Source organism: Rana temporaria, chromosome 1 (genome assembly GCF_905171775.1).
Source record: "Rana temporaria chromosome 1, aRanTem1.1, whole genome shotgun sequence".
Lineage (NCBI taxonomy): Eukaryota > Metazoa > Chordata > Amphibia > Anura > Ranidae > Rana > Rana temporaria.
Window position 1 is genome coordinate 337,350,041 of NC_053489.1, and position 21,461 is coordinate 337,371,501.

At 40.8% G+C, this 21,461-nt stretch overlaps 1 protein-coding gene across 4 annotated transcripts in view; it reads left to right on the forward strand.

The window, feature by feature from the left end:
• PTBP3 (polypyrimidine tract binding protein 3) overlaps positions 1–21,461 on the forward strand; it is a 188,373-nt gene that overhangs the window by 128,068 nt on the left and 38,844 nt on the right. For all 4 annotated transcript variants that reach the window (XM_040361275.1, XM_040361260.1, XM_040361251.1 and 1 more), the window contains 3 exons: positions 198–344; positions 7,210–7,374; positions 10,057–10,167. In XM_040361275.1, the coding sequence (XP_040217209.1) occupies positions 198–344; positions 7,210–7,374; positions 10,057–10,167 (423 nt within the window). The remainder of the gene's footprint in view (positions 1–197; positions 345–7,209; positions 7,375–10,056; positions 10,168–21,461) is intronic.

Below are 21,461 nucleotides of genomic sequence, written 5' to 3' on the forward strand. Positions count from 1 at the left end.
TGAGTACTATTTATTAATACAAATCTAGAAATGTATTATACTTTAAATGATTAGTTTTTTTTTTTCCTCAAGCAACCTGCATTTTAAGCTGTCAAAAGCAAAATACGCTCACAGAAGACCAATCTATAGCGATTATCTCAAGAATGTAGTTCTTAATCATGAATTTAAGGTTTTTGTCTATTCTGATTTTTTTGCAGGCATTCTTAGAAATGGCTTCTGAAGAGGCAGCTGTCACAATGGTGAATTATTACACCCCTCTCACTCCTCATCTCCGCAGTCAGCCTGTCTACATTCAATATTCCAATCACCGAGAACTGAAGACTGACAATCTGCCTAATCAATCAGTGAGTGCTGCTAATTATCAAAAATCATATAGGATATCTGTGATAAAAACATAAATTACAAATGAGCAGCCGCTTTAGCAATCTGTGACACTCGATAAATATGAGCAGCGCTAAAAAATTAAACTCAATATTGTGAAAACACACAAATCAATATAATGACATAAATCTTTTTGGGTGAAAAATGTGTAAAGTGGAACCTTGGTTTACGAGCATAATCCGTTCCAGGAGAATGCTTGTAATCCAAAGCACTCGCATATCAAAGCGAGTTTCCCCATAGTAGTCAAATGAAACAAAAATAATTTTTTCCACATTGACTTCAATGGCATGCAATACTGCATGTGGGCAGAGGTGGGGGGGCAAGCCTCGGATACTGCACACCATGCACCACTGCACAACGTGGTACTGCACACCATTGTGGCCTGAATCCTGCCCTTTTTGCAAGACAATACTCCGCAAACCGAGTCAGGATTTTTAAAAATACAGTGCTCGTATTGTGAAACGCTCGTTAACCATGTTAGTCACAATCTGAGGTTTCACTGTATAAAGAAATCGTACCAAATGTATAAACGGTGTCCATAGGAGCCCAAACACAAGGGCTAAAAATAAAAAATTAAATATGTGAAACAAAAGTCCAAAAGAAACAAATCATCCACGATTCACTTACTCCACCAGTGTCCCCACAGTTTGTAGTGCTTCCACCACCAGGTGACACCATGTATTAAAGCCTCGTCCCGGATGCTGTGGACCATAATATAGTGTAGTTAAATGCGCGTATTGCATCTCCTTTTGAAGGGGAAACTCCAAAGTGCTAAACTTGATCCAGTCAGGATTGGTTCATCAGCAGGAAAAATAATTAAAAAAATAACAAGTAAAACTTGCAAAGGGAATCTCACTAAGCAACTCTCCCAAAAAGAAGCAGACTGTATGGCTGCAGCAGACTCTCCCATCAGTCAGCAAGCTTGCATGATGGTGAAGCATCATAGACACGCTTCATCATTACGCACGCTTCTGACCGGCGGGAGAGTCCGGTGCAGCTGCTTTTTGGGAGAGCAATTGCATCTGTTTTTATTGTTGTAATATGCAAGTTTTTTAAGCCTATTGCAGTTCTAACACCATTAGAAACACTGGCAGATACACTGTGTGCACACATTGCGGCCTTGCACCTTTGTGACTTTACAAATACAAGTTGGATATTCTGAGTACTTGGTGCTCCAGGAACTTTCCTAGAAGAATAGGTAAATGTAAAGAGGAAACAAAAAAAAAGTGTAAGCAATCTCTCTAGGTTCCCGCACAAATCTGCAGCAGCCTCTAAAGCTTCATGGTACTGGTTACCGATGCTTGTGGCCGGCGGGCGCGATGACCGCTGGCCATGTGCGATCGCAGGCACGAGATGCAGAACAGGGACGTGTGTGTACACACACATCCCAGTTCTATGAGGAGAGAGAGAGAGATCGTGAGTTCCTACTGGCTGGAACCACGATCAGTCATCCCCTGTAGCCAGTTCCCTCCCCCCACGGTTAAAACGTACACTAGGGAACACAGTTAACCCCTTGATTGCACCGTAGGGTTAACTCCTTCCCTGCCAGGTACATTTACGTTGTAATCAGTGCATTGTTATAGCACTGATCACTGTATAATTGTCAATGGCCCCAAAAATGTGTCAAGTTCACCGCCATTACTAGTAAAAAAAAATTATAATAAAAATGCCATAAATCTGTCCCCTAATTTGTAGACTCTCTAACTTTTGCACAAACCAATCGATATACACTTATTGTGATTTTTATTACCAAAAAAACATATCGGCCTAAACTGAGGAAAAAGTACAAAATATTTTTTTGTTTATAGCGCAAAAAATAAAAACTGCAGAGATAATCAAATACCACCAAAAGAAAGCTCTATTTGTAGGGGGGATGTAAATTTTGTTTGTCTACAGCGTCGCACGACTGCGCAATTGTCAGTTAAAACTACACAGTGCCATATCGCAAAAAATGGCTTGGTCATTAAGCAGCCAAATCTTCCGGGGCTGAAGTGGTTAAGAAACAAGTTTTAAAATAAAACGTACTGAATATTTGTAGGCTGCTGTTTTTCCCTCTCATACAGTTTGTCACTTACTGCCATTAGTAGTTTTTGGCTCGCTAATTTAAAAAAGCATGCCGAAGGTGAAGTCAAAATTCCTTACACATATAATGGTCTTGATCATGACTTTCAATGTTATGAAGCCATTGGGACCGTATGAGAACCAGGCAACTAAAATTTTTACAAGCCATAGCAGCCCACTTATAGGTTTGTACAGATCATGCAGTCCTCCCCGAAGGCGAGGACGTGTAGTGACGTCACCACGTAGAGGAGAAAGGGCTCTGTTCGTTTTTCCGGCCGGCAATTTTTACACTGACTGACTGACTGATTTTAACTATGTTTTTGTAAGTACAACTTACTTTTTTAAATAAAATATGTTTTGCGGAGTTACGCTATGTTGCATCCTCTCTGTTTACACATGACCATTTGGTGGAGCTTGTGGAAGTGAAGGAAGCCAGTTCCAGTATATCTGCTACCTGTGGGTTCATTACAACGATAAAAGGCCGCGGCTGGGCTATAGCCGACTGCAAACTGAGCTTGCCATATCTGGTGGCGGTTCTTTACTGAGAGTGTGCATTATCTGTGAAAGTCACGGTGGTTTTGAGCATATCGTACAAGATCTACAGTGAAAGTGTACCCCGAGGAATGTATATGCATGTTTAAGAACTTTTTGGACTCTAAAAAGTTTTGGTGCATTGGCGCAGCTTTAACCTCTTGTTGTCTGTATTTGTGCTTTGCATGCCTCCCTCTGTACTCAATTTGCCTGTTTTTTAACCTGCTGAGTACTTTCTCTGATTGCTAACATCTGACTAGCGCAGTTTTTTTCTTTTTTTCTTTGTTCCACTTTAAGTGCTTGCTGACCAGCCGCAGCAGTTATACTGCGGCAGGTCGGCTCTGCTGGACGAGATCACGTAGCTATACACAGCTCCCGGTCCTGTCAGGGGGAGAAATGCCTGCCTGTCTGTTCATACAATGTATGAACAGCGATCAGTCATTTCCCCTAGTCAGTCCACCCCCCCCTTCAGTTAGCACAAACCTAGGGAACATAATTAACCCCTTCCTCACCCCCAGTGTTAACCCCTTCACTACCAGTGACATTTTTATAGTAATCAATGCGTTTTTATAGCACTGATCGCTATAAAAATGCCAATGGTACCAAAAATGTGTCAAAAGTGTCCAAAGTGTCCGCCATAATGTCGCAGTACCGATAAAAATCGATGATCGCTGCCATTACTAGTAAAAAAAAAATATTAATAAAAATGTCAAACTATGCCCTATTTTGTAAATGCTATAACTTTTGCGCAAACCAATCAAACGCTTATTGCGATTTTTATTTTTATTTTTTTACTAAAAAGATGTAGAAGAATACGTATTGGCCTAAACTGAGAATTTTTTTATTTTTTTTTTAAATATATTTTTGGGGGATATTTATTGTAGCAAAAAGTAAAAAATATTCTTTTTATTTTTTTCAAAATTGTCGCTCTATTTTTGTTTATAGCGCAAAAACTAAAAACCGCAGAGGTGATCAAATACCACCAAAAGAAATCTCTATTTGTGGGGAAAAAAGGACGCCAATTTTGTTTGGGAGCCACGTCGCACGACCGCGCAATTGTCAGTTAAAGCGACGCAGTGCCGAATCGCAAAAAGTGGCCTGGTCTTTGACCAGCAATATGGTTCGGGGCTGAAGTGGTTAAAGAGGTTGTAAAGAATTTTTTTTCCCCCCTAAATAGCTTCCTTTACCTTAGTGCAGTCCTCCTTCACTTACCTCATCCTTCCATTTTGCTTTTAAATGTCCTTATTTCTTCTGAGAAATCCTCACTTCCTGTTCTTCTGTCTAACTCAACACTGTAATGCGAGGCTTTCTTCCTGGTGTGGCGAAGGCCTCTTGAGGGGGGAGGGGGCGAGCAGGCAAGTCAGGACACTCTCTACTTTGCAGATAGAGAAAGGAGCTGTGTGTTAGTGGTCGTCCTGACACTCCTGCTTGCCCCCTTGTCCCTCAAGAGGCTTTCTTCACACCAGGGAGAAAGCCTTGCATTACTGTGTAGAGTTAGACAGAAGAACAGGAAGTGAGGATTTCTCAGAAGAAATTAGGACATTTAAAAGCAAACTGGAAGGATGAGGTAAGTAAAGGAAGCTATTTAGTCCTTTACAACCCCTTTAAACTGGCTGTACATTGATTGAAATTTGACTGGTTCAGCAGGGACTGGCCAAATTTAAATTCATGTATGGGATGGCTGGTTGTACAACTTGATTGATCGACTTGTGTACAACCAGTCTCAATGCCGCCTATACCCAGCAACACTGATCATTGTCATCTGGCAGCAGGGAAGGCTCCCCTCTGTCAGAATATAGTACTACACCTCAAATGTGTGGATGGGGGAATTGGCCCACTTTTTATTTTTTTCATTTAACCCGCTGGTTGAACAAAAAATATTGGCCAACGGGCTGCCTTAGAATGAAGTGACAACATTTCCCAGAACTCTAATGAATGGGAAACTACAGTGCCATGGTGTAGCTCTAGGAAAGGTGTCTATTATTTAGGATCAGATTGCTTATAGAGAAGAAAATTCTTGGGTCTTTTGTTGTAATTAATATATGCATATAGGGTTGCACCGATACTGGATTTCGATCATCGGTGTGTACCGCTACTTTCGGTCAAGTACTCGCCGATACTGAGCACCAATACTTTTGCTGTGCAATTTGAGCCCATACAAAATGAATGGGCTCAAATCGCACTGGAAAGAATTGCATGCAATTTAAACAGGAATGTGGTTTCCCACACCGCTCCTGTGTGAACCCAGGCTGAAATCGCTGTGATAGGAATCGCATTCCTGTTCAAATTGTATGTAATTCTATGCAGTGCGACTTGAGCCCATATATTTTGTATGGGCTCAAATCGCACTGCATAGGTATCGGTACTCGGTTATGGGCAAGTACTTGACCGAAAGTCGGTACTCGTACTTGCTGATAGAATTGCAGTATTTTGTGCAACCCTATTTACATATGTTTGAGTATATGTACATGTATATACACATATGTTTTGTGTATCAGAGCATTTTCACAAGTACTCATGAAAACACTCGGTATCGGTGCATCTCTATATGTATGGTTGCATTACTTTGCGTTATTCCTGATTGCTTTCCTTTAGCTTAACCAAGAGGAGTGCTTGAATCTAAGTTTAAAGATAAATTGAACTTTCAATGTTCAGTTTTTTTATTTTATTTTTTTTGCTTGCGGCAAATTGTTCTCAGAAAGGGATATCAAGCAACCGAAGAAGCCTTGGGGACAATGAGCAGAGTTAATGTCCATTTAAGCTTCAGTATTTAATGACTGGCTTCTACAAAGAGGTTTCACGGAGCATCGTGTTACAGCGTTAGCCATAACATTCTTAACCATTCACTACAGATGTTAACTTTTAAAATATGCAAAAATAGATGAATCCACTTTGCCTGATTAAAGCCTCATACACACGATCGGATTTTCATGCGGACAAAGCCTAGGACTTTTGTCCAAAGGGCGTTGGCCACAAACTTGTTCTGCATACAAACACGAAACGACAGGGTTTTCTGGCTCTTTAGCGCCACCCTTTGGGCAACTTCTGTTAATGCTGTGTTATGGTGAGCATTGCTTCTGAGCATGCGTGTTTGTACTTTGGAGTTTTGTCCGAAGGACTTGTGTACACACAATCTGATAATCCGATAACACATTTGTTGGCGGACATTTTTAAAGCATGCTATCCCACATTTGTCCACAGAAAATCCGACAACAATTGTCCAAAGGAGCATACAAACGGTCGGATTTTCCGACCAACAACCTTCCATCACACAATTCCCGTTGGATAATCCGATCTTGTGTACGGGGCTTAAAGCGGAGTTCCACCCAAAAATTGAACTTCCGCTTATCCCACTCCTCACCCCCTTACATGCCAAAATTTTTTTGGGGGGGGAGTGGGGGCTTCAGGAGAAGGGGACTTCCTGTCCCACTTCCTCCTTCCGCCAAAGGGCTGCAAAGGCGATTAAGCTTAATCGCCTTTTGGCAGCCCCTCCCTGTAGGCGATCGCCTAGGACACGTCAGGTCCTAGGCGATCGCCTGTCCAATCAAACAGCGCCGTGCGCGCATGCGCAGTGCCGCTCGCGCATGCGCAGTGGGTGCCCGGCCGTGAAGCCGAAAGCTGTCACGGCTGGGTGCCCACAGTGACAATGAAGATGCCGGCCGGGGAGGGGGGGAGAGGAGCGGAGCCCCGGCCGGCGCGTTGCTGGAATGCTGGAGCAGGTAAGTGTCTGTTTATTAAAAGCCAGCAGCTACACTTTTTGTAGCTGCTGACTTTTAATAAACATAAATATTGGCTGGAACTCCCCTTTAAGGAACTCATGCACAGTAGAGCCTTCTTTGCAAATGATTATTTTGAGAATTGACATATGTCAGGCACTTTTCTACTGTCTTCAGGTTAGTTAGTAGCTTGCAGGTCTGATGCTGTCTTTACAAACCCATTGAAAGTCCTCAATGATCCAGGCTTTTTGCACCATGCTCAGTTAAATGGTGAGAGCCCAAGATTTGAAAAACTGGGCATAACCAGTGCCCAGGTATAAGCTGAGAAGCTTTGGGGTGCTAATTTTGCAAGAGTAAAGAAATGCTAAATGGCTTGCATCTTGTTTGTTTTGTTTTTTTAATTGACATATCAATCAGAACCTCTGTGCCATGACATCTTTAAAAAATGTTGAATGTTGTGCTACGTTACAATTGAAATGGTGCATTTATAATGAGCTTGTGTTTCTTTCTTTTTTTTCAGCGAGCTCAGGCTGCCTTGCACGCTGTGACTGCCATTCAATCTGGGGGTCTGGCACTCACAGGTGGCCCTACTGGTGAAAGCTTGATGTTGTCTGGACAGAGTCCTGTACTCAGATTAATTGTGGAAAACCTGTTCTACCCAGTCACTCTGGAAGTTCTTCATCAGGTATGGGCTAAATGAGGAAAAATTGAAAGTACTCACAAAGTATTTTTATGAAGATAGAATTTGCTATGTTCCGTGAAATATTTGCAAAAGTACTGTAAGGCTATTTATAGACAAGCGGATGCTGCTCTTGAATGACTGGCAGTATTGGTTCTTTCATAATTGCTCAGGTAGCTTGAGCCTTTCATGATTTTGCTCTCCTGCTGTGGTGGCTTGGAAAACGACTTTACTGCTTAATGGATCTTCTTTTTTTTTTTTTTTTTTACAGTACTGTCCCCTATTGGGGACAATATAGGGCAAAGTACAAGATGGGCAGGTTGAACCTCATAGCTAGGGTTAGAAAGTACCTAGCAACATAGAATAAATACTATGAGTACTTTGTCCCATAGGGGACAGGATTGAAAAAATAAAATAAAACTGATATTCTTTGATGGAGAAAAATAAGATAAATTAGTTGCAGGAATTTTCTAATATGTTGCAGAATTCATGGTGATAACATGCTTTGTCAGTCCTTGTTTTTAAGTCATTCTCAGATTAGTTGGTGTTTGCAAGTATCTTTGAATGTGCGCAGCCAAAGTTTAAACTCTGTCACTTCCTGGAAAATCAGAATTGGAGAAGTAAAGTTGGTTATTTCAAGATTACCTTTGTTGTTGGATTCCTCTAAATTGCTGCTTAGTTTGCAGTGGAAGGGATGGTTTGTAGCGATAATCCTAAAATAAAGAAAAGTTTGGGGTCTAATAAATTGACTTGTGTGATTTCCCTCTAATCCAACCTTTTTTAGGACCTGTGTCAGTTGGCTCTGATGGGCCTAATTTTTATATCCGTTTTGAGATCATTCGGAATTGTATGTGCCATTGTAACTTTCTGCACTTGCATGTACTGTAGGTTGTGTGTATCCTAGGGTGCAGCCTGTTTTATTCTTCCAGTTATCTTTGCTGACTTTTGGGACACCATTCTAACTGAATCCAAAATAGGTTGTACAAAATGATTGTGTTGTACTCCATCAACTGCAGCAGAATTGCTGTCAGATCATAATCAGTACATTTTATATACTGTAAATATATTAGGTGTGTTTTTTAGATTTCCTAAGATTTATTAATTACAATAAAACACATGGTATTAGTGACTTACGGGTCATTATGAGATATATATATATATATATATATATATATATATATATATATATATATATATAATCTCTTTCCTGTTTCCTCCATGAACCGGTTATAAAGTATTAGGTTGTTTTAAAAGCAGACAACCATTTCTTTACGAAGGTTACTTTAAAGCAGAGTTCCACCCAAAAATGGAACTTCCGCTTATCCGGTTCCCCCCTGCTCCTGTGTCACATTTGGCACCTTTCGGGGGTGGGGAGCAGATACCTGTCTAATGCAGGTATTTGCTTCCACTTCTGGCGATGGATTGTCACAGAATCTGCGGCAATCTACGCCATGTCCCTTCCGTTGTCTTCTGGGAGTCCCAGGTCCCAGAAGACAAGGACCAGTCAGGACGCGCAGCACGACTCTCGCATGTGCAGTAGGAAACCAGGCTGTGAAGCCGCAAGGCGCCCTGGACAGGTAAGTGTCCTTAATTTAAAAGTCAGCAGCTTCAGTATTTGTAGCTGCTGACGTAAAATCCTTCCCAACTCTCTCTGTTTTTTTTTTTTTTTTGCATAGAAGCATTAGGCCCCTTTCATGCTTGTGCGACTTTGGACATCCGAGTCCCATGACAAGTCATACCCCATGGTTCCCAATGGCAAAACATTCATATCTGTGTGACTTTAAAGTAGTCCTTGTACGACTTTGATACAAGTTGAGGTCCATAGATCTCAAGTTTACACAGGCATTCCCTGAAATCGCATCAAAATCGCATGACTTTAAAGTTGCAGCAGTGTGAAAGGGGCTTTAGAAATATTTGCGTTCTAACTGCACCATCTTTCTTTCTCTTTCCTCCTTTTTTTTTTCTGCTGGCTTTCTCTTTCTAATCCTCATAATAGTTCTTGGGTAGATTGTTTTGTTTTTAATACTGTATAGATCTCTATTGCCATGATCAGGTTTTGTAAGCAGAATTGTACGGATCGGTTCACGCTAGTGTGATGCAGGAACCAGAGCAATTCCAGATTCGGCTCCCACATCGTATAGAACTCGCAGATGGTTCGCATTGCCCCATGCCAACTGCTGCAGGTGTCAAAAGTTAATGACACCCCCAGATCGATTTGCATATTGCAGTGTGAACTGTCAAATGGTGCTGGGATCTCATGGGTGTGAACACCTATGCAATCCGATTCCAGTGCGGACCAAGAAAAGGGTCCTGCACCCTTTTTGGTGCGAATGCAATGCAAATTCAGCCATACAATCTGTATGGCTGAATTTGCATTGCAAAGACATTGCATGTGATCTGCACAGCAGTGTGGTGCGAATCACATGCAATGTCTAACATTGCACAAGTGTGAACCCAATGTAAACAATAATCCCAGAAACCAAACATAAACCATATTTCATTCGATTTAACAAGTAAGGTCAAATAATAAAATGTGTAATTTCTGTTTTGCCATTTTTGTTCATGGTTATTATTTAGAATGTATTATTTTTAAATCTGCACTTTTTTTGTCGTACTTGTCACTAGCATCTAATGAGTGAGTGAAAATACCATCAAACTGAATGTATTTTCCCTTCTGTTTTACAACAGATCTTTTCCAAGTTTGGAACAGTATTGAAGATCATTACATTTACAAAAAACAACCAGTTTCAGGCCTTGCTGCAGTATGCTGATTCATTGAACGCACAACATGCTAAAGCGGTAAGGGCACATGACGTGCACACTTATTACAGGAGATTAGGAAAAAAACTATATTCTTTCATCATGTTTTTTACAGTTATTTGTAGGTTTTGGCAAGCGGGATGCTCTGTATCCACATCCACAAAGCTGCTTTGTGTAATAATGTGCAGTAAACAAAGACCTTTAGTAATGAATGAGCCTGAAATGCTCTGGGATTCAGCTCTATAATGACTGACCTATTTTGCAACATTGAGATAAGTGGCAATGCCCATGTATAAACAAGAGAAAAAATCCATCTACCTTGACGTGTTTTCACAAACTATCTGTTCAGGCGGCCTTTTTCTTTGGATGGAGATGATAATCAGTTGTTTACATGCTACTGAGTAATTACCTGTCCTCTGCAGTTATTCCTTGTAAAGGGGAATTTATCTCCCTGTTTTAAATGGGGGAAAAAAAATGTAATGAATGTATTTTAGCAGCATTATGGGCTTACAGGTACCCTTAGATAGTAGACACCTGTCTGTAATAAAAAATAAATAAATGAATATGACAACTATAAAAACTACCGACAGTATCTCACTAATTCAAATATGGGCTTTTTGATTCCTCACTATAGTTTAGTTGTTATGTTGTGTCCATCCATAAGCCCTACTTCATAGAACCCATGGTTGCCATACACTACACTGATCATGGCCAACTAACCTGAAACAGCTGTATATAGGTTGGAATAAATGGCTCTTTATTATCTATGCTATAAATCTGTGGTTTTAGATGTACATTTGGCCACAGGGGCATAATTAGCCTGGCTCTGCCCACTATGCTAAGATGAGTAAAAAAATCCTTATTTTCTAGTTGTTGCACTCCATTCATAGAATTCAGGCTATAGTGTTTTGGAAAAAATAGGTCAGTCGCATGATTTTATTCATGGTTTTGAATAGTGTTCTTTTGCGGTAAAGCTATATCACCGCTTTGTTTTGTTCTATTTTAATGAATTTTGCATTGGAGATGCAAACCAGGTTCTATCCAATATATAGTGTCATTATGTAAGACCTACATCACAAGTTGTAAAGCAATATAGAAATGACATGCGTAAAAAAATATACACACGACTTGCCTCACCAAGAAGTTTCTAGAAACCTTCAAACTAAACATTTCGTAATCCAAACTATAGGACCATCTTCTGTGTGGGTCTAAAAACCCTCACTCTTTTTTTTGAACATTTTTGTAAACCTGATCCTACTACTAAAGGACTTCTCTCGATGATTTATTCATCTATACTTGAAAAACAGAGACCTCTATCTCATTCATACATGACTAAATGGAAACATGATCTTGGTGAACCTATAGCAGGAACAGATTGGAAACAAATTTGGTACACTACGTCCTACTGTTCTATCAACACAGGAGCAGTAGAATACAACTATAAATTGCTAATGAGATGGTATTTAGTTTCCCAGATGCTTAGCCAAATTTAAACCAACGGTCTCTGATAAATGCTTTAGCGCTTGCTTGAGTATTGGTACCCTCTTGCATATATGGTGGGATTGTCCTACAACAAGGGTGTCAAACTCAATTTCATCGCGGGCCCCATCAGCATTACAATTGCCCTCAAAAGGGCCGGTTGTGTCTCTAAGATTAGATGACCAGCGCATCGCATCCGCTTTACATTGGATGTCAAGAGCCACCCCACCATCAGAAGTTGAGTCTCCCACTCTCCCTTGCATCACAGTGCACCCCCCTTTCCTTCTGCTGCTGCTGGGAAGAAGCTGGATGCATTGCTTGAAAGCAGAAAGAAAGGGTCTAGAGGAGGGCTGGAGCTCTCCGGCAGCTGCAGGAGAGGTGCGAGGGCCACATGACATTGCCTGGAGGGCCGGATTTGGCCCGTGGGCCTTGTGTTTGACACCTGTGTCCTAGAATAAAGCAATTTTGGACTGACCTATACCAATTTTTTTTACTGTGTTTGGAAAACAACTTTCTAAGAACCTACTAGAAGTCTTGCTAAATATCAAACCCAAAAATTTCACAAATATTCAATTCCACCTCTTAACATTCTTATTTATTGCTGCCAAACAAACTTTGGCAAAAGCTTGGTGGTCTTCTACACCGAATTCCTCATCCGTTAAAAATAAATATGAATTGGTATATGTCTAACAAAAAACTTGCTGCTCTTCTTTGTGATGATTAACACAAATTTGAGAAAATCTGGTCCCCCTGGGTTGCGTCTTTCTTTCTTCATAATTTTTAATAGATCCCTTTTGCACCAGTTGTGATGTACTCTTAAAAACTCTTTGTACATACATTGATACATTTTTCTCAACTGTTAATTTATTTCTATATATTTTATCTATTTTATAAATTGTATTCATTTTTGTCATTTCTATTCTTAAAGGAGAAGTATGGGTTTGTTCCCCCCCCCCCCCACCCCCAATTATACTTACCCATGTGGATGCTGCATCAGTCCCCTGGCGCCTCTTCACTGAGAATCGGTGGCTCGGTTCTCTTACCTCCCTGAGCAGAGAGATGCTGCCTGTCAATCGGCAGCTCTGCTCCTACACGCTCATTGGAATGCTGAGTTGTGGAGGGGCCTGGAGCGGCCATCAGTCCAGGCACCTGGCGGCGTGGTGCCTGAACTGATGTGTGACACCATACTCCAAATTGCTCTCTGCTGAAAACGGGTCATAGGAGTGTTCCAAACGAATTGCGCTCTTGTGACCCATAGGAGAAGTCCAGCGAATGAGCTCAGGCTGGACTTCTCTTTTTAAAAATGAATAAAAACATTTATAAAAAAAGAGACATACGCAGTCCCTGCATAGATCGTGTAGATAAAAGATGTAGCGTCATCGAATAAAAGTAGTGATATCCGTAGACATTGATGCATTGACTTTTTATACCACTGCTTCAAAAATAAAGCTTTTAGTGTTGTGGGCTATGTTTATACAATTATAGCAGCTTTTTGAATCTCAGTGGTTACAGCTGTGGCTTGAAGGATAACTACACCCAAAAATTGTAATGTAATGTAATATATTGCAGCTTACCAGTCCGTAGATATGGTGGGATCATTCGTTATCTTTTTTTCCCCAGATAAAGTTCGTTTTCAGCGAGTACAGAAAATAAATGCCTGTTGATCTTGTCAGAAATGCAGTGGCTTTGCAACTTCCTGTGAGCTTAACAAAAAGGAGCAATATTCTTTATATTTGTTCTGGCAACCCTGGTTCACTACATAGAAGCATGAAGTGTGTTATTTTCAGGATTACCAAGTGAAACACCTGAAAAAAACACATTTAGGTACCTCATCTAAGCACTGGTAAGCTGCAGTATATTGAAATTTTTTTTTGGGGGGGTTTAGATACAGTAAACTTTAACCAAACTGTTGTGATGAGGACCAGTTGCTGTGATCTGCAAGCCCAGTTGCCTCTGCTGAAATAAGTTGGAATGTTGTACATACATTCTGCGCATGCAGTGCCTCAAATGACTACTACTGCTACCCTTAAAGTGGTTGTAAAGGCTCAAGGTTTTTTACCTTCATGTATTTTATGCATGAAGGTAAGAAACCTTCTCTGTGCAGCAGGCCCCCCCCCCCCCCCAAATACTTACCTGAGCCCGATCTTTTTCCAGCTCTGTGCACGAGAGCCTTGTCTCTCTGGGGACATTCCCATCTCAATGGCAGAGACGACAGTGGAAGCCATTGGCTCCCACTGCTGTCAATCACAGCCAATGATCCAATGAGGAGAGAGAGGGGGTGGGGCCATGCCATGGCTCTTTGTATGAATGGACATGCATAGCCGCAGCTCCTGAACGAGCCTGCTTCAGTGCCCCAATTGCATGCTGCTTGCTCTGGGGGGGGGGGCACTTGACAGGAGGGAGGGGCCAAGAGTCCCAGCGAGGGACCCAAGAAAAGGAGGATTGGGGCTGCTCTGTACAAAACCAGTGCACAAAGCAGGTAAGTATAACATGTTTATTTAAAAAAAGAAAGCCTTTGATATCTTTTTAAGTCCTCTGCATTGCAATAGAAATTATTTCACAACCTAATTTTTGCCAAGATTTTATAAGAAGTTTTCTATAACTGTCTCTTTTGTGTGTACTTTTTTTTCACCACAGTGTGTGTGACTTGTTACACCACATCACAATGCTGCTGCTGAACTTAATGAAGTGTCACTTTGTGACATTTCAATAAAGTTCAGTTAAAAATAAATGGATATGGAGAAAGGCAATCGGCACAATACAATAGCCCCTTTTAAAACTGCTGAACCAAGGGTCAATGGTTCAAATCCCTAAAGAATAAATATAAAAAGACAGTGCAGCGCTAGAAACAAGTCCATATATCACAGGTAAACCAATATGTGGAGTCTTCAGTGATGATATAGAAAACATGCAGGTGACTTCATGGGAAAAACCTCCACCAATGAGAGAAATGGCTGCTCACCTCACAGAATGGACCCTTTAATTACAGAGGGTCCAATACGCTTCACCACACAGGATGTATTGGTACTCAGCCACAGATAGAGAAAACAAATCCTTGGGTTAGCAATGCCACTTTCAATATGCCAGATGGAAGTAACCACAACTCCAGAATGGCATGAATAATGCCAATAAAAAGAACGCAGGTATAAAACTTTAATTGTAGTAATAGCAGGATAAAACTGTACAAAAATAGCTCTATATCCAAGTGACTGGTATTACAGCGTGTGTGTACAAAATTGCCGATGGCCAAGCCTTTTAGATTGGTTTTGATGACCTAATTGACACCACTGTCTTTATAATGTAGCGCAGTTGTTGTACTGTAGGTTTTAGGAATATTTTACTTTTCAACCCTGAGGAAGTGGACTTCTCTGGTAAGCTATATTTGCAGTGCTTTTTAGTCAGCGCACTGCAGTAAGTTGTTGTGCTGCCATTCAATACACATGCATTGCGCAACACTCATGTTTTTCCTTTAGAGTGCTGCATTAAACAGTCGCATCTGATCCTTGGTGCATTAGAGTGTGCTGCCCCCACCCTTTCCTCCCCTAAACACTTACCACTATCGATCCAGCGATGTGCCTGCTGCAGTTCTTCTCTCCCCTCCCCCTTCTCTCACAGGCTGTCTCTAAGTCAATATGGGTTCCTGAGCAAATTATTATTAATAATAATTAGAACACTTTATTTAGCAACTTTATTATTTAATAGCAAGTTTTACAAACTTTCTAACTTGGATTTGCAGTTTTTTTTTGCATGAGCTTTAGCATGGTGCAAAATAAGTTGGGTCTTTTGTTGTCTGCATTAAATTTGTTCAGTTGAGGTCAGGAAGTTTTCTGCATTTACAGGCATTATAATAATACTGTGTATCAGTGTTCTGCAGACTGGATTGCACTTGGATTGTAAAATCTGAGCTGTTCTCAACAAAGGGTCTGTGTTCTGAATCATTGATCGGTTTTACAATTTTTGCATATGCTCGGGCTGAATAGTTGCCTGGTTAAGTATTCGTACAACTGGTTTATTGTAGAAACTAGCACATACATTCCTAATTGCCTTTCTGTTAAAAACGGCAGATTTTGGCCAAATTTAAGAAGAATTCTTTTTGTTTAAGTTTGGGCACACATAGTTGAATTTAAAAAAATGTTTTAAGGGAGCAAACTCTGACAATCTGCTTTTTGGGAATTTGATTGCACAGTTACTATTCATTTGTGGATTTTCATTATTAGTAACTTAAAAAAAAACTGTGGGTAGATCACAAACATTGTACTACTTTGTGCAGTGCAGTGGTTTTGTACAGAGCAGCCCAGATACTCCTGTTGATGAGTCCTTGACGAGTCCTTCGCCAGTGCTCCTGGCCCCTCCTTCCTGCCGAGTGCCCCCACAGCAAGCAGCTTGCGGTGGGAGTCACCCAAGCGCCTGTGTTTGAGATACAGAGACGCTGCTTTGGCCCGCCTGCTCTCTCCCCTCATTGGCTCACTAACTTTGACAGCAGGGGGAGCTGCTCAGGGTGCTGGGGAAAACAGGGGGCACCCGGAGCACTCTGCACTTGGGAACTGTTGTGGAATAAAAGCACTTTATATTCAAGAGTACTGTGGATATTGGATTTATTTGCACGATATTGGATTTTTTGTGGATTGTGCACAGAGACTCACATTTTCACATTTTGTTTTTTGCATGCATGATTTGTTTTGCATGTCTATTTTTATTTTTATTGCGTTGATTTATTTTTTCACAAGAGATTTATATTTATTTATTGGTCAGCTGATTTATCATTGTCAGGATTGTTTATATATTGCATATGTAATTTTGCAATATTGCATTACCATTTTTTGCACTATTGCTTTGCTACACTTATATGCATTTTGAATTGTTTTATATGAAGATAAGCACAGTATTATATTGCATCACAAGGAATCTTGTGAAAATTGATGGCACAATCAATGCAGCATGTTATCAGAAAATACTGGCAGACAATTTGTAATCTTCTCCAGGAATGCTGCAGATGGATGCTCTTGGACTTTCCAGCACAATAATGACCCTAAGCCAGGGGTGTCCAAACTTTTTTCAAAGAGGGCCAGATTTGATCAAGTGAACATGTGTGAGGGCTGACTCTTTTGCCTGACATTCTTTGAACCATTAAAATTTGGTCTAAGTGTGTTCGTCTGAGCACTTCTACACTGCCCAACAAGAATTCTCTTGCCTTTGTGGTTGTGTGTGGTGAATAGATGAGCTTAGGCGTGTTATTTGGATATACTGTATATATTTTTTTTGTGGCCCCAACGAATCCCAGAGCGCTGCTTAGGACTAAGGATGAGCTTGGGCGTGTTATTTGGATATACCGTATTTATCGGCGTATAACACGCACAGGCTTACCATTGCCATGAATGCAGCCTCACCATTGCCATGAATGCAGCCTTACCATTGCAACCAATGCAGCCTTATCTTTGCAATCAATGCAGCCTCGCATGTGCCATAAATGGAGCCTCGCATGTGCCATAAATGGAGCCTCGCATGTGCCATAAATGGAGCCTCGCATGTGCCATAAATGGAGCCTCGCATGTGCCATAAATGGAGCCTCGCATGTGCCATAAATGGAGCCTCGCATGTGCCATAAATGGAGCCTCGCATGTGCCATAAATGGAGCCTCGCATGTGCCATAAATGGAGCCTCGCATGTGCCATAAATGCAGCCTTACCATTTCAACCAATGCAGCCTTACCATTTCAACCAATGCAGCCTTACCATTTCAACCAATGCAGCCTTACCATTGCAACCAATGCAGCCTTACCATTGCAACCAATGCAGCCTTACCATTGCAACCAATGCAGCCTTACCATTGCAACCAATGCAGCCTCACGTGCCATGAATGCAGCCTGAACGATGCCATCAGTGCAGCCTGAACGATGCCCATCTGCAGCCTCGGAGGGCAGAGGGAGGGGGCAGGACGAGTGCCGACAGATTACAAACAGGAGAATCTCTTGTTTACCCTGTGGCCTCTTTAATACTAAGTCCCGCTTCCTATGATAGTCAGAACAGTCGTCCAATGGCATCCCAGGAGACGGGACTTCCAATAGAGACGCTCCTGAGTAAACAGGAGGTTCTCCATGTAATCTGATGGAGCCCGTCCTGCCCCCTCCCTATCCCCTCCAAGGCAGCGCCAATAAATACAGTATATATCTTTTGTGGCCCTGGGGGGCCACAAACAATCTATATATCCAAATCCCCAGGGGGGCCATATTAAATCAACAGGGGGGCCGCATTTGGCCCCCGGGCCGGACTTTAGACATGCCTGCCCTAAGCACAAGGCCAAGTTGACCCTCCAGTGGTTACAGCAGAAAAAGGTAAAGGTTCTGGAGTGGCCATCGCTGTCTTTTGACCTTTTAATATTGTCGAGTCACTGTCACAAGTTGAATGGGCAATAATTTGGAGCATCATAAACAACTATTACAAAAGGCTACACGCTGTCATTAATGCTAAATGGGTCAATACACTGTATTAGGAAAGAAGGGTATGCAGACTTCCGAACAGGGCTCATTTATTTTGTTTATTTGTTGTCATGTTTTGTTTATATAGTGCCATTCTGTTATGACCTACAGTTGAACATGAATCCCATACGAAATGTGTGCAAACTTTTGAGCACAACTATATTACTTTTATTGACTGTAATTTCTGGATGGCCCAACAGTAATAAAGGGGATGGTTTACAGGGAATGGGCTGTACCATATTAAAATAGGAGTGCTGGCTGATGGTACAATGTATTTTGTTTATATTGGAAAAAATAGCTTAATTTGTGATAATTGCTCTTTAGAGTCAACCTATCATGGAAAAAATTTGCATGGCAGTAGGGTTTGCAAGCTCACCCATATACAGTGGGGATCGAAAGTTTGGGCACCCCAGGTAAAAATGTGTATTAATGTGCATAACGATGCCAAGGAAAGATGGAAAAATCTCCAAAAGGCATCAAATTACAGATTAGACATTCTTATAATATGTCAAAAAAAGTTAGATTTTATTTCCATCATTTACACTTTCAAAATTACAGAAAACCAAAAAAAGGCGTCTGCAAAAGTTTGGGCACCCTGCTGAATTCAAAGCATGCACTGCCCCCTTTGCAAAGCTGAGATCTGCCAGTGTCATGGATTGTTCTCAATCATCGTCTGGGAAGAACAGGTGATGTCAATCTTAAAGGTTTTAAATGCCCAGACTCATCTGACCTTGCCCCAACAATCAGCACCATGGGTTCTTCTAAGCAGTTGTCTAGAAAACTGAAACTGAAAATAGTTGACTCTCACAAAGCTGGAAAAGGCTATAAGAAGATGGCAAAGCTTTTTCAGATGTCAATATCCTCTGTTCGGAATGTAATTAAGAAATGGCAGTCATCAGGAACAGTGGAAGTTAAAGCAAGATCTGGAAGACCAAGAAAAATTTCAGACAGAACAGCTCGCAGGAATGTGAGAAAAGCAATTCAAAACCCACGTTTGACTGCACGATCCCTCCAGAAAGATCTGACAGACACTGGAGTTGTGGTACACTATTCCACTATAGAGATACTTGTACAAATATGGTCTTCATGGAAGAGTCATCAGAAGAAAACCTCTTCTACGTCCTCGCCACAAAAATCAGCGTTTGAACTTTGCAAATGAACATATAGACAAGCCTGATGCATTTTGGAAACAAGTTCTTTTGGACTGATGAGGTTAAAATAGAACTTTTTGGCCGGAATGAGCAAAGGTACGTTTGGAGAAGAAAGGGCACAGAATTTAATGAAAAGAACCTCTGTCCAGCTGTTAAATATGGGGGTGGATCAATCATGCTTTAGGGTTGTATTGCAGCCAGTGGCACAGGGAAAATTTCACGAGTAGAAGGAAAAATGGATTCAATAAAATTTCATCAAATTTTGGATGGTAACTTGATGCCATCTGTGAAAAAGCTGAAGTTAAAGAGAGGATGGCTTCTACAAATGGATAATGATCCTAAACACGCCTCAAAATCCACGGGGGATTACATCAAGAGGCGTAAACTGAAGGTTTTGCCATGGCCTTCACAATCTCCTGACCTCAACATAATTGAAAATCTATGGATAGACCTTAAAAGAGCAGTGCGTGACTGGATAGCCCAGAAATCTCAAAGAACTGGAAGACTTTTGTAAGGAAGAATGGGCAAAGATACCTCAAACAAGAATTGAAAGACTCTTGGCTGGCTACAAAAAGCGTTTACAAGCTGTGATACTTGCCAAAGGGGGCAGTACAAGATATTAACTCTGCAGGGTGCCCAAACTTTTGCAGACTCCATTTTTTTGTTTTCTGTAATTTTGAAAGTGTAAATGATGGAAATAAAATCTAACTTTTTTTTTTTTTTTTTTTACATATTATAAGAATGTCTAATCTGTAATTTGATGCCTTTTGGAGATTTTTCCATCTTTCCTTGGCTTTGTTATGCACATTAATACAAATTTTTACCTTGGGTGCCCAAACTTTTGATCCCCACTGTATACCCTTAAAATCATAATTTCTGAGAAGCATGAGAGATTTCCGCTATTCCTGGTCTTGTTTGAATCGTAACTGTTTGTTTTTCAATTTGCTTATCATTAGTGTCTCATTTATTTTTGAGCTAAGTGGAGTTTACTGTTGTCGGCTCTAATTATTATGCCATTTATTGGGGGGAAAAATAGCTCATGAAGTCCACTGGTGGTTCATTTTGACCTCTCGGATTGGGTTTTTGCTAAACATTGCTGACCATTTTTACATACGTTATTTCAGTGATTTTGGGCCTGTTCTCTTTAAGCTTGTTGTTTATTGGGACTGTACTACATTAAACAGCAAGTTTGCTGTTTTTTTCTTAACAGTTTAGCGCTTACAGTATACATAATCATAGATGACTATAAAATAAATAAAAGTGATTTGTATTTACAGCAATGTACTGTATTTGCACATAACAAGGGTTAATGTGTGAATAGATATAAATGCACTGGTTACCAGCATCAGGTCTTCAGTGGTACAGATGGTCTGGTGAGGAAATGCTCTGCACATTATGGCATCAACTTGCAGGGGTCCATTTAAATATTTTTTGGTGGAGTTTAGTACCATTGTAAGAACTACTTGAATCTACTGCACTGTCAAAACTGGCAGCAAGATTTTGAATCTGGAGCAGGTTATTTTAAAGGCCAATACTGTCTGTTAAGTGTCATAAGTGTTTCTTGGGACAGTTTTTACTAATCCTTACTTTAAAGTGGATGTAAACCCCCACATATATCCAGTGAAGTGAACAGCCTCAGATGATGCACAGAGATTAAACAAATCTCCCTACATAAGTTTTACATGCGTATCTGCTGTCTTCAGCTTGCTATGTTCTTTAGAATTCTAACATAGGGTTAGAATTTTTACTTCCTCATTCAGCAGTAGGATTGTAGTCTTGGCTTACACTGGGAGACAGCTGATTGAAGGAAAGGCCCAAACCCCGCTCTACATAGGCAGAGGAAGGAATGTGCAAAGCTGTGCTGTGACAAGACAAGCTCTCCGCTAATCTATGTATAGCAACCAACCCCTACACAAATTTGAGGCTGCTTTTCTCAGTTGACAGAGAACTTGTGAGACGTTATCACGCTGATAAAGCAACAAAACCGCAGAAGGATACAGGACTTGGTGCTTTGGAGAGAGATAAGAAAACACTGCAGATATGTGCCCAGGTAAAATTTCATGAATTGGTTTACATCCACTTTAACTTTCTGCTCATTGAGCCAAGGTCACAAAACTATATATAGTAGATATAAAGATATGAGGCTTGTGATTGTTACATATGCAGTCCTTTGGCTGCATATATAAAAAAATTGTTTGAACAAGAAAGTCAAACCAAAAAGGACTATA